This window comes from Limulus polyphemus, unplaced genomic scaffold, assembly GCF_000517525.1.
Source record: "Limulus polyphemus unplaced genomic scaffold, Limulus_polyphemus-2.1.2 Scaffold2267, whole genome shotgun sequence".
Classification (NCBI taxonomy): Eukaryota; Metazoa; Arthropoda; class Merostomata; order Xiphosura; family Limulidae; genus Limulus; species Limulus polyphemus.
This window is the reverse complement of record NW_013667877.1, coordinates 21,912-36,915: the sequence shown is the minus strand read 5'-3', so window position 1 is coordinate 36,915 and position 15,004 is coordinate 21,912. Positions and strand designations below refer to the sequence as shown.

The 15,004-nt window shown below is 31.9% G+C and overlaps 1 protein-coding gene across 1 annotated transcript in view; it reads left to right on the top strand.

Annotated features, from left to right (window-relative positions):
* Positions 1-15,004, top strand: part of LOC106466467 — a 132,844-nt gene that overhangs the window by 97,782 nt on the left and 20,058 nt on the right. Inside the window, exons 4-8 of the mRNA XM_013926754.2 lie at positions 6,405-6,470; positions 7,908-8,059; positions 10,157-10,265; positions 13,479-13,821; positions 14,109-14,160. Coding sequence (XP_013782208.1) covers positions 6,405-6,470; positions 7,908-8,059; positions 10,157-10,265; positions 13,479-13,821; positions 14,109-14,160 — 722 coding nt within the window. The remainder of the gene's footprint in view (positions 1-6,404; positions 6,471-7,907; positions 8,060-10,156; positions 10,266-13,478; positions 13,822-14,108; positions 14,161-15,004) is intronic.

Sequence of the window (15,004 nt, the reverse complement as noted above, 5' to 3'; positions counted from 1 at the left end):
TAGCTTTGCGTGAAATTAAAAAAAAAAGAAACAAACTTGTATGAAGAATCACATTCGGGACCAGAACGACTGGTAGGTTCCTCATTACAAAATGTAGAACATTACTATTCATGGGGTGACGTTATAGAGTTTAAGGAAATGAATTAAATTTTCCCCGCTTTAACATGTTATATAAATATAAACTAACATTCACGAAGGTGGGTCAAGCCATTAACAAGATAATGGATGATAACTGTTCAATTTCTCCGTGTTGTCGCTCTAGTGGTACCAAAATGACTGGAAAAAGTTTTTCTTTGTATTCTTAAATAAAGTAACCGATATATCAAATAAAAAAATACAATCTGGTATTGAATAATTAAAATCTTAATAACTACAAAACATTTTCTTTTAATGTCAGTGAAATTGGGTTTCTCAAGTTATTTAATTCTGCTGTACATTATTCATTATTATTATTATATGAATCTTCATTGAATATTAAAATAGCGACAATTTTTCCAAAAATAACTAATTTATTTTTTCAAACTGTGTCCATAAACACTTGGAGAGGCCTCGGCCCAATGCCACTGGATAATCTTTTTTTTTTTTTCTTCTTCTTCTTAATTTGTATGTGAATAGTACTGACAGTCACAATAATTCAAACTCATAAAGCCGAATGATGAAAGAGAAAAAAATGTGATTGTTTTTCGCGGATGAAACGGAATCTGATAAGCTGGCCAAGATGAGAGTTATTCCACAACTTTACCGCATATTCGCTGTTTAAAAGTCACTTTGGTGGGAAAATACCTGAAGATAGCGGATGACACGGAAAGTGTACGTTCACGCGCGAACGTCATAGTTTTTCAAGTTAAACCTTAAGTCCTTTAATTAAAACGAACTTTCAACAGCAATATGAGGACTTGCAGACACGTGATGCATGCTTGTCCACCATTTTGGACGTCTTGCTGGAATCTATAGTACCCCGATAAACCACTTGTGAGATAAACTCAGCAGAGTTGAAAGTGCGATAAGTAATGTCAGATACTTTGTCACTGACTTTATCTGAGGATGTTAAGCATCCGCACGGAGAACATCGACAGGATACCCGCAGGAGCTGAAGCTAGCGGGCTTGCAAAGCGACCCCTACGTTTTGCCAGAAGGATTATTTTCCGACGTCATGAGAGGAGCAGCCACATCGATACCAACAATCACCGATCACGACTTCCTTTACTTCATTGCCTGGCGTGTATGAAATTTGGCCGTATTCTTTACGCTGCTGGTCTCTTCTGGAGTAACTTGGTGTGAAAAAACACAGTTGGAATATAGTCAGGGAAGAGTGGGTGATCACTCTTGGCGCCTGGAAATTTAATCAACATAATTATATGGGTTGGCAGCCTGTCTGAGAATATTAATATTATGATGCAAAAAATAATTATTCATGAAAAACTGTATAAAAGTGAAACTATTTCTGATCTGTTTGGCTCATATGGTAAAATTTCCAGTCTTTCAGGAAAATTCTAACATTGAAATATCATTTAGATACTGTTGAAAAAAAGAAAAAATTATTATGTGATGGTCTGATAAGGTTTATTGCATGTCAGATCTAAGTGTTAGGTCCTCAAGAAATTAATGTCGCTTTTTTTTAGATGAAAAAAACCCGAACAACTTGTATATCAAAACAACATTTATTAAATAAAATAGTATCCATTCTTATTGATGGTGCTTTTACATCTTACAATCAGGTTGTTAATGTCCTGATTAAAGAAATCGCTTGGCTTTGAAGCAAAAAACATGTTGATGTCCTCTTTAATACCTTCCGTATTTGCATACATTTTCCCAAATAGATGGTGCTGCAGCGAACGAAAAAGATGGTAATCTGATGGTGCCATATCTGGAGAATATGGTAGGTGGAGGAGAACTTCCCAACCCAACTCCATAATCTCATGTTACGTTAAACGTGCTACATGTGGACGTGCATTGTCGTGGAGAAGAAGAACATCTTTCCGATTGACGAGTGAAGGGCGTTTCTGATGAAGGGCCTGATTTAAGCGTTCCAGTTGCTGACTATAGATCTCTGCATTGACAGTTCGCTGTTGATTGAGGAGTTCGAAATTAATTACTCGTTCAATGTCCCACCAAATGCAAAGCATCGCTTTCTGAGAATGAAGTCCAGGTTTTGGGGTCGGAAATGGTTTTTGTCTAGGACTGAGCCATTGTTTTTGGCGTTTAATATTCGCATAAAGAATCCATTTTTTATCACCTGTGACAGTTCTGTTCAAAAATGGTTCACGCGCATTACGCGCCAGAAGATACGAAGCAACGTTCACACGTTGTTCATCGAGAGTTCGTGAGTCACCCAAATACCTTCTTTATGGAGTTTTCCCATATTCCTTAGATGTTTACCTATTGTTTCATGAGAGACATGCAATTTCAGGGTTATTTCCCGAGTGTGTTGCCTAGGTTTAGATTCAACAAGCGTCTTCAGAGCATCAATATCAATTCCAACATGTCGGTCCCTGCTATCACAGTTTTTAAGGCTAAAGTCACCTGAATGAACTTTGCTGAACCATCATTGACACTTACGAACGTTCAAAACATTTCCATAAACTTCTTTATGGCTACAGAGGCGTTATTTCCCGTATTGTATTCAAACAGCATTACATGCCGAATGTGTGTGTCTCGTCGTGTGCCATCACTACAAGGAATTATAGTGTACTAAACACATTATATAAGCTACACTAACGTGACGTTTAGGCGGTTCCTTTAACTATTATACGTGATGTGTGTTTTTTGGGGGTGGTGGTTAATGAAAGTGTTCCAAAACGCGACATTAATTTCTTGACAACCTAATATATATGAAAATATATCCAAATATTACTCAAATGTCATACTGAAATGACCTTGGGACTTCTACTCCATGTTTGAGTCGAGTCACAAGGCAGAGTCAAGGCTTCTGACAAGTTTGTTTGTTGTGTTTTGTGTGCTATTTTGGGCCATAATGTAGGCTGATACTGTCATGTTATCAAAACTTTTACCTGGCTTTGGAGCTTGATAATCATTTACATTTTTATCCCATAGTATACAAAGGATACATTTATCTGATACTTATTAATATACTGTTGAAAAACTAGCTTTCATATCTGTTATAAAATGTTCTACACAGACTTCTGTAGTTTGGTTCCTAGTCTTTCCGATTGACAGCTGAAATCAATCAATTCCGTCGCTCTTTGTCTTTTGGAAAAACGATATGAAGCAAGACGGAACATTTGTCCCAGTCTTTGCTACATCTAACAGCACAACAAGCAATTACCATGATGGTACCTGATGAATCCAAGACATTAAGTCATTTAAGACAAGTAAAGTTAAGTTCACACTGCTAAGCCTGGAGTAAACAGGTGATATCTTGGCGTCCACAATGGCCAAGACTCCGGGATTTCCCAGCTCGTGACGTCACGGGCAAAATTTCAATAGGAAGGAATATATTGAGTCCATGGCTATCTTGGACAACATGAGTTTTTCAACTGAAAGTATCTTTACACTTGCTTATACTTAGGTGTACAGTAAGAAGAGTTAAATGGATTTCTGAGCTTAAAAAAAATTATCCCACACTAAGAAATTATTTTCATGTTTTTATCACTAGAGTCCAGATAATCCTGTAATTGAAACTCTCAAGAATGTGAAGCCATAAAACTTGTTCAGATTACTAGTTACTTTTCACAGAATATTACCCAATTCCTTACAGAACCAGTTGATAATGAAGACTTTAGTGGAGTTATTTTTGTGCTAATAAAATTATCTTTTTATAAGAGAATAAATTCTGTCAAAGACATAGTTTGTGGTGAAAAGATTAATATAATAAAGAACTCAACTACCTTAATCTTCTATCAAGAAAGTTGTCTTAAATTTGTCATATGATTGGCTAAAAACAGGTATGTTACTAACACTAATAACTTTATTAGAGGAAAAACCGGTGAAGTGATTAAACATTGCAAGAACTTCCAGTTCTTAAGCACCTGATAACCACTTATGTAATAGTGATCCCACTGTACTTGTTTTAATAGAGTTTGGTTTTCAAGACCTATCTCAGTCTTACACAAACTTGGGTCTTTGTCCGTGATTAGTATAAGCTACCTGCCACAGCTCAATCCTTTTAAGTTTTCCAGTCATTGCCAGGTATTATAATATTTGACCAGCATCCTGGAAACTCTACAAAGCCAGAAAATATCTAGTCATTGCCAATTATTGTTATATTTGGCCTGTCATTTAGAAACTACCAAACTTTTTAATTAGTGACACCATGACATGTGATTTTTCACCTGGAAACCATTAGCTTTAGACAGTCTTTCTGCTAATGAAAACCAGCGATTTTCTGTCCACATAGTCTGGAGTATGGTTTCATTTTAAGGCCATTACTAAAAAAAAAGTAAGAATGAGTGAGAATAAAATACTTAAAAACTAAAGTCATCAAAGCATATAACATGTATGATATCAATTAATATTTACATTTCACTCTGACTTCATCTTTATGTTAATGTACATTCTCCAAAATAAGCTCATTATTTCTCTTTAATGATTAATGTTTTATCTTTCAACCTGCAGTAGCATTGCAATAGTAGCTGAATGTCTCCAGAATTAATGTATTGAAAAAAATTGTATTTTTCTCCTGGACAGTTAACATGTTTTCAATGGATGGTGAGACTTCTTGCCTCTGTTTGATCAGTAAACAAATAATTTATTATAGCACTTGTGTTTGAAGTTATAAAGAGTGACTGGTTCATTATATATATATGCAAGATGGATAGCTTACATGATTGTGATGAGAGTTCATTAATAACCTGTTACATATATTATGAATACTAAAAGTATTTTACATTTGTCTAAGTCTACTAAAAGATGGCACCACAAGTCTAGACAAAATGTTAAAGAAGCTGGGTTGTCAAAAATAATTATAAAAAAAAGACTAATTATACAAGATTTTAAAAAATGAACCCTGTTTTGAAGAACCACTTTGTTACTTTTAGGTCTAATAATTTATAACCTGTACATTTATCTTTTGAAATTAGTTATCTGATGTAAAAGTTTTCCTTAAATTTATTAAACAAAACATGTCTTTGGAGGAGTTTTTAAGTAAGGATTTTAATGAGCAACTTGTTACGCAGGTGTTATAGATTCTGTTATACTGTGTAGTAGTATTAATTGAAATTATTCAGATCAATTTCTCATCTAAGATGTATATATAATTTAAAAGAGTTGTTTTATAAAAGTTAATATTTTTAATGTTTTCTTGAAAATAATTGAAATTATGTAACAATAGATTCATAAATCTAGCGTTGAAACAATTGGAAATTCTGTATGTGTGCTGAAGCCGTTAAACTTGGTGGTTGTACTAAAATGCTCCAAATTAACAGAAGTCAGTTGACTCTCATTTACATTCAGCTCAAGTATGACAGAAAAGTAATGATATGGATGAGTCATTCCAAATTAAAGAAATTCTTTAACCACACCCTTATTGACGAGAGCAAGATTTCTTGTAGTGACCTGTCTCGCAGGCTTTCATGCTATATCTAATTAATACTGACAATGTAACTAAATACCTTAGAGTAGGTTGAACTGCCCCACCATGTTGTTCATACCTTCAGTATTTTGGAATTTTTTGCCAGGCTGTTACTTGAATTCATTGACTGCCAGACTTTGTAAAACAAGTTAAAATATATGAATAAAAAGTGCGGATAAAAATATAAGGCTTAATTATGTTGAAGTTTTTTAGGTTAAACTGAGGTCCGATTTTGGTCATTGGAATTTTTTGCCAGACTATTAAAAACTGAATTTAAAGATAATGCTTAGCTGTGTTAAAGTTTTTGAGGTTGAAATGAGTCCCAGTATGTTGTTCATACATTCAGAATTTTTTGCCAGACTGTCATAAGTTAAACCAATCTCTGGTGCATTATTACAAAACTGTTCTTTGTCTAGGTTACAACACTAAATAATTTACTTTAACCCCTTTTGCATCATTAATGTTTTTGTGAAGGTTACAGCATCTGTATGAAATATGTTATACCAACCTGTGGTGAATTACTTGAAAACATTTCTTGTTTTGGTTACAATATCTACATTTAAATAATAGACAATGAGCCAAAATTAGCACATATTCTGTGTTTGAATGCTTTACTTCTAATGTAGTTATTAACAGTTACAGGTATGTATAAATAAATGAGACTTGTTCTTGTGGAAGACCTGTATGCATTGAAGGTGATGATTATGATAATGCTTCCTAGTTAGACTTCACTAACATGAAATTTACAAACTATAATCACGTGTATTGTGTATTAATGAAGATTTACTAATGTTCTTAATGCAGTAACTTAGTCAGTAATAACATTGTGTAACTCTTAAAGTGTATGTAACTATTAGGTATGTTTTTATTGTAGAGATGGCAGAGACGTTGGTTTGTACTCTATGATGATGGAGAACTTACTTACTCAGTTGATGAGCACGTAAGTTGATCTTATCTGTTATCACAAACTTAAACTACTTTAGAATTACAATATCTAAATGATACTGTTGGGTTATAAAACTTTTTTTATGCCTTGAGACTATAATTTATTTCATGTGTGCATTGTATAAGGATATGTTTTTTAAGTTATGTTATTCATTTGAAAGACGTAATTTGTTTACTTGTGCTGCATTTCAGCATCTTTCCTCAGCTTAATTCATTGTATGAAAAATTGTATTGGAAGTTATCAAGTCTTTGGTGTTTTTGTTTCAAAAATATTGTTTCCAATGATACACTGTTTTTGGTATTTTTAAAATATTGTTTCAATATTTATATATTTTCTGAATTTTATATTTTGTATATTTTTAACTGTAATGCATTTTACAAAATATATTGTTTGAATTTGTGTAGTGTATCAAGACAAATATATTGTTTTTGTTCAAGTATCTATTAACACTGTTTTCATTATTCTTGAGCATGGCCATAACCAGCTATGGGGCAACCAGTTGCCCTGGTTGTTTTTTTCTGAGTGATTTTTTTTCTCTCCAAAATCTGTTATTCATTCATTCTACTGACAGTAAATGTACACCTGGCCTTTATGTTTACTTGAACAAACTCCTGTGGGTAGAGTGTAAATTGAACAAACCAAAACCCCTCTGAGAATTGCATAGAATGGCTGTGAGAGGGCTAAAATTTCAAATTTTTCTTGGTGGGCTTACAGCTCCCCCCAAAACCCCCAACTGATTGTCATTCCTTGTCCTGGTAAATTTATATCTCTGGTTACAGCCATGCTGAGTACAGAGTTTGTAGATTTATTATCTCTGAAGTAGAATGGGTTATAAAAGTAAAAGTTTAGTATGGTAAGCCTCATGCTGCTTTAGTGCGTAGTTGTTTTAAACTGGAAAGAGGTTGCATGTATATCCTTTTAGTGAGGATAAGGTTTGAGAATACATGTCAGTATCGCTTGGTCTACTGCCTTTGAGTGGGGTTATTGCCTCTGTGACCTTTTGTATATAGGTATGATCTCTACAAGACAGTTCATGCATATTGTTCACAAAGTATTGAAACATAAATCTTGGCTCTTTATGCTAAAATAATCTAAATATTTTATGTATAAAAAAGTGGAAAAGATATATATGTGTGTAGAAAATGGAAAAGACATATACATGTTTGAATACGATTAGAAAATATTACCTGTCATGATGAAATTTGAAGCTTTAGAAAACCTAGCACTGTTTCTTACATACTATAAAAATGTAATTAATATATATTCTCAAACAGACAGATGGATATGGTCTTAAAAAGTTTGGTATGCAAAAACCCTTCAAAAGTTTAAATAATCTTAATGATGAGGTAATGCAAGATTCCAGATACCCAGAGCATCAGGTGGGGAAATTTAACTCAGTCAGGTTAGCTAACTAGTTTATTCATTTCCTAGCCTGACACTGTACCTCAGGCTGTGATAGACATGAACAAAGTGTTAGAAGTCTCAGATGGGGAGAATGTCACAGGAAACCAGTTTTCTATTGCTATCACAGCCCCAGACAAGGTCCACTTTATCAAAGGAATGAGCAAAGAAGAACGAAATTGGTGAGATTGAATCTTAGAAACATTTTATCTGTTATGTGGAAGGTGCTTTCTGATTCACTTTGTTTATGTATTCATTATCTGAACTTGAACTGTCTTTCAAAACATTCTCAAAATATAATATCAAAATCTTAACATCTTGTTTTTTCATATTTATAGGCAAAATAAATGCAAATTAATTGGTTAATACTATAACCAACCAATATCAACATGTAACTTTACATTAAAAATGTTTTGTGTGATTTTCTGATTCAATATTCTGGAAAGCTGGTTATTATCTCTCATATCAGTGACTAGAAGAATTTAAGTTATGAGTTCCTTTATCATTTTTTCAGAACAGTTTTTCTCAATAAAGAAAGTACTTTTGTAGATAACTGTTTGTCCTTTTAACAATTTATAAATCATAACTAAAGTTTTCCTTCACCAAATTCATTATTTATTAAGTCTTAAGATTCTGTAGATTAAATAGTTTGGATTTTTCAGTAAGTTTTCAGCTTAACTTGTGATCAGTTGAAGTATTGCTGGAATATGTAAAACTTTGAAAATTTTTAATTTTTCACACCCTCAAGTCATTTAATATATTTAAAACATACATTATACTATAATCTTGTTATATTTAGGAACTGTTCTGAAACCATGTATTAGAAAATGTTACCTGTATTGAAGATTAATGAAATAATATTGCTTGACATCGGGCTGTGATTTCATAAAATCAACATACTTTTAGTCTCTGTTACATAAGCTGATTAGTAGGATTTAAAAATGTTGATAATAACTTTCATTTACTTCCCTTGTCTGTGACTTACGAGTCTGTGAATTAGATTTTTTTCAGCTGGGTGGAAAAATTTAGTGTTTGTTGGTAAAATCATCAATTATAATGTTAAAGTATTTGACAGATTATTCTTTTCTAAAAACATGTGATTTCTCTCATCTTTAATGTGATTCCAAAGGGTACGATTGATTCTTGTGAGTGGGTCAAAAGTTTACGTGATGAGGCTTAAATTTGGAAAGAAGGAATGATCAGTCTTGTATCATATATCTTATTTATAAGTGTTTATTTGCAGGATTAAAGATTTAGATATAAGCAAATGTAATGACCTATTTAAATAGGGAACACTTCTAAAATTCACAATTTTTTAATAAACAAGTTTATTGTCTGGTTAAAAATATCATTAGCTAATACCACGCAACTTATTTAAAAATAAGTTTCAAGTGGAAAAATTCCCAATTTTTTAAATTTAAAATTGTTTAATTAATAACTCATCAACATTTTATATAAACTATTAAACTGAAACATAAAGTCACCCCTCTCGAGAACTTGACCTCATAAATTATCTCCAAGGGAGGGACTTGCTAGCAATAATTTAGACCTACAGGCTTTTTAATGCTAACACTAATCTCCTGGTGAGGATGTTTTTATAATCACTGTAGATTTCTTTTTGATTAAAAGTTTATTATAATTCCATGAATGTAGTTAAAAAATGCTGTACTTAATTAATAAATCTTGAATGCTCAAGGGGTGATGTCATGATAGAGTAATAGAAAATTTAGATTTAAAGTGATAATTTATATTTACACACACGCACATATATTTAAAATTGTAATCTTTTTCTCTGTATCTTAGAAATGAAATTGAATTATGAAAGGTACCTTATTTGGAAATGTAACAGAAGGTTGCTTTTATGTTTACAGTATGTAACAGAGTGCTACTGTTAGCTTATTTGGAAATGTAACAGAAGGTTGCTTTTATTTATCCTGGAAATGTAACAGAAGGTTGCTTTTATTTATCCTGGAAATGTAACAGATTATTCCATTTATGTGTACAGTATGTAACAGAGTGCTACTGTTAGCTTATTTGGAAATGTAACAGAAGGTTGCTTTTATTTATCCTGGAAATGTAACAGATTATTCCATTTATGTGTACAGTATGTAACAGAGTGCTACTGTTAGCTTATTTGGAAATGTATTGATAGTAAATGTTTACAATATATATTTTTTTATTTTAATGTTAACAGGCAACAAACACTTATGTATATCTACTAATTTTATAACCTGGAGATGAATAGTAGTTTTGAAAGGATTGTCCTTTTCGTTTTGCAGGTGGTTTGATGTGTTGTCACGGTTTCCAACTAATACAATAAGAGGTAGAAACAAGAGGTTTGCAACCATTCCTGGTGGTAAAGCAACAATAACAAATGTTTCAAAGCAGGTATTTCATCATCTGTCACCTTCTATTAGTGTATGTTATGTTTTTGTGTTAACAATAACTGTAACTTTCTTTAAAACACTGAAAATTGGTAACCTTGTTCAATAGCACTTTTGAAGATTTGTATCCGTTAGAGATTTATTTCTCACTCCATCTGTTGTTTAAAAATAAAGCTGCCAACAAGAATTATATGCCTTTTTTTCTGTTTTTATCTGAAAGTAATTAAAACTGCTTAATTTGTTCTGCTTGAATTCTAGACAAATATGATTTGATGTTATTTAATATAAATTATAAAAGTACTAATTTGCCATCACATAGATAACCAGCAGAGCAGAGAAATTAGGTCTGTTAAGAACAGGAGGTTCTCAAATCTCTTGCTTTGAGATGTGTTTCTCCTTGGGTTGCAACAGATAGATCAGAACAAGACACAAGTTTACATAAGCAACAAATACATAATAGAACTTTCACACTTTACAATATGAACAACTATATGGTATTATAAACAGCAATATAGTTAACAATAAAGTAAGTGATCTTTTGTGTGAACTTCATTGTTTATTAGTCATCATTAGCTCTTGTCAGTCACACCACTTGCAAGGGGGATCTAGCCACACTGACATGAACTTCATTGTTTATTAGTCATCATTAGTTCTGTCAGTCACACACACACACTCATGTTAGTATAGGTAGATACCCCTTGCTAATGATCTGACTGACAAGTGCTAATGATGACTAATAAGCAATGAAGTTCATGTCAGTATGGGTAGATCCCCCTTGCAAATGGTGTGACTGACAAGTGCTAATGATGACTAATAAACAATGAAGTTCGTGTTGGTGTGGGTAGATCCCCTTTGCAAGTGAAAATAAGTGAAAGTTAAAAGTTTAAAAAAACTAAATGAAAAGTACACCAAATTAAGTTAAATATCACCCGAAACAATATTAAAAAAAATAATGTATGTGAAATCTAAAATCCTACTTGGATAACTAATAGAATCACACAAACTTAAATCAACAGAAAAACTGTAAATACTAAGAAAAACTACTGAAAAACATTGGAATTAACACTAAAAACAACTAAAAATTGTGTAAAATCTGCTTTAAATCTGTTCTCTCAAATCCAAATTGTCTTAAATAATTCAATAGACCCTCAAGTTTCTAATATAGAAAACGAGTGATTGTTAGAATAGCTTGGAACCAGGCAGTGTCAACCAAGAGCAAATCCATTCAAAAACTGTTATCTGATTTGCCAACAAGAATAACTCAGCTCACTAATTAAATCCAATATTGTATTGGCAGTCATTATATCTGGTGTTTTTGAACGGTTCCAAATTTTAATTGTTCTTTTACTCACCATTGTTAGAAACAATTCTGATATCCCTGGTGATTTTATCAGGAGTGCCTCTGTTCTACAACAATTCAACACATTTAACTGTCAACAGATCTCTCTGCACCTGACCAAAGACAACATAATTAAATTTTAACTTTTTTTTAACCAAGGGGTCAAAAAACATATAGTATGTCTTCATGCTACACTAATATAAGCATTGGAATTGGTTTTCAAAATTCGATCTTTGAAATAATTTTAAAAGCTTAGAATTCAAGGTTAACTAGAACATTTTTAAACTAAACATAAAATAACTGAACTAATTTATCATGATCAAAATTCCCCAAAAAGACCTTGTAGAACTTAGAACAATGACATGTAGCTGGTCACGGAATTTGGATTATTTTCTAATATTTATTTTGGAAATAAAATATGCCCAAATCCCAAATAACCACTGAGTAATGTTATTTGATTCACGAAAAACACATTTGTGGTGACTAAATGAAATGTGTAACTTCCATAATAATTGTTAGTGTAGGCAGTGGTGGGATTCAGCCGGTTCGTACCAGTTCGTGCAAACATGTTCTTAGAATTTAATGACCTCCACGAACCGGTTGTTAACAATCGTATGTATAGGCCTAATAATAACGTTACAACTTACAAGTACGCGTGGTCTCTATCGGGTCAATATGGCATGCTGCTAGTGAGAGAACCTGTTGTTAAAATATTTGAATCCCACCACTGAGTGTAGGTAATAATCCTCTGATGATTTGTGAGCTTCTTACTCTTCAGAGCCAATAATTGTGCATGTTTCACTGGTTCTTTATGTTTACACTAGTATTTGATGGTTTATGAAGTCATTACCCTTCAAAGTCCGTGATTATGTATCTTTCATTGGCTGGTTCTATACACTTAAATTGGTATTTCAGATTTGCTTAAACTGTCAGATGTGAAGTTTTTAAATATTTTGAAAGTTTGAATCTTCCTTCTAGATTTTTTCAAGTAAACTTCTGTATTCCCTTATGAAAAGAATCTTCTTCTTTGGCATCTTTCATTATTTTTGTTAATATCTGTGTTGTTTATATTTCTTAATATCATTATCATAAATGTTGATTTTAGTGCAAATACTCCTTCAGTGCATAATATTAACTTACCTTTCTACCACTGAATATCTATTATTTTCTATTAATTTACAAAGTGGAGAATTAATAAGAATAGGGACTTGACTTCTACTTTACTTGTGATCATTTGAAATTTATATTTTATAAATGTGATGATCTACCTTTTTGACAGACATTAGTTTTCTCTTGAGTGCATGCTGATTTTGTTAGGTTTAACAAGTGCAGAACACTTTCAATGAACATTGTAACAAATGCAACATTTTTACGTACTACACAATATACATATATGTTTGATAAGTTGGATTTTAAACAACATTAATGATGGAATGCAAGTTTTAAACAAATGCTTATTGCTTTGTTATTTAGGTATCAACAGCTATTAAAGTGTAACCTCAAAATAGTTTGACAGCAAGATTAGGTAAAATCAGCTTTACCTGTAATTATTTTAACGTTCCTTTTTCACTCTACAGCACGTATTTCTTTCTGGTAAAGTAAGGTTCATGTAATACTTTTTCTTTGCTTAGTTTTATTCAAAATGTCATTAAAGATGACAGCAAAGAGTTGAAAATAAATGACTATGCAGAAATGATTGAAATTTTATATATCATGACAACTCTAATAAAAAGTGAAATGTTTGCTTATGATTTCTTTATACGTATAAAAATCAGAATATTCATTATGTATTTAATATTATATTGGCAGTCATCGTGTCTCGTGTTTTTATGTATCTGAATTTAATTCCCATTATTGTCCCTTACTCACCATTGCTAGAATGGAAACAATTCTGATATCCCTGGTGATTTCGTCAGGAGTGCCTCCACTAGACAACGATTCAACACGTTTAACTCAGAATTTTTGTCATGCCATGATCCAGATCTGTCATGGGAAAAGTTTCAGAAGACCAAAACAACAGAGGATGTCTTTCCGACCAAAGAGAATGAAACTCTTATCCTTGAAAAAAAACTCACATCAACGCCTGTAGAGAAAAATATTGTGATTAATAATAAACTGGAAAGTAGTGGTAGCAGTGACTGGAAGCATGTGGAAAGTGAAAATCTGAGAAATATTCTGAATAGTAGTGGTAGTATTAGCTCATCACCACCTGGAAATAAAGGTGAGAAACTGTACGTTTAATTGCTAAGATAGTGTTCATTTTTTATTTTTTTTATTCTTATTTTGTTCAGTTTGCTGTTACTGTTTGGTCATTAGTATGTTTCATTTTTGTGCTAGTTATATTTGTACAGAAATATCTTATCTTGGCACAAAATAAAGTTTCACATGGCAAGAACAAATATTCTAGCTATGCTGAATTTCCTTTGTCCACTATTGTAAGTGATCAAAAATATGTTCTTGAATATTAATAATATGTTATTAAGTGTTTGTTGTTGTTGTTGTTATCAGACATCAAGGTGAAAAAAAGTGTTGATGTGGATGAATCACCAATTAAAGACAAGTAAGTTCATTGTGACAACTGAAAAACAAAAACTGTGAATGTTACTTATAATAACTAGACGTTTACTCTGACATACATACATGGTGGCATAACGAATTTATTGTTGATTGATGAAGGCAGAGTTGGATGGTTCTTTTGAAACCTGATGTCTCAAAAAGAAAGACATAAAAGTCATTACAGTCTTCAGATAAAATCATCACCTCTGTTTCTGCATTATTGACAGTGAAAGAGATAAAATCATAAATTATTTTACAGGTATAAATACAAATTAAACTAAGTTCAAAGGGAAGCAAAAATTAAATATTTCATTTGAGAATGTTCATGTAAAATACTTGTTCCAGCTATTTAATAAATTATGTATTCTAAAAATTGTACTGATTAGATTAGGTTTGATTGATGTATGTATATAATAAAAAACAAAGCACAATACCTTCCTGTAACTTTGTAGGTAAGAAGCAGAGAAACTGATGTTTTCATGGAAATATTTTCAGATTTGTCTTTGAGACTTTATTCCAGGGTCAAAAAACTCTATTAAAGATAACTTTGCTTGTTTGTTTTCTAAATGAAATTTCCTGTAAAAAAACATCTAGCATAAGTCTAGTATAAATAGTTTTTGATCAAACTTATTAAAAGTTAGATGTGTTACCTCTTAACTTCTTGATATGACTTCTGCTGAAAGTTTATTCATTTTATTAACTTTTCATCTGACAAAACACATGTTGTAAATCAGCATTTTTAAGATAGTTTGTCATAGAATGATATAGATATATGTAGTTGCATTTAAATTTCCAAAGATTATGTATGACTTCTTAACAGATTGAACAACAATGACTTGTTTTAATAC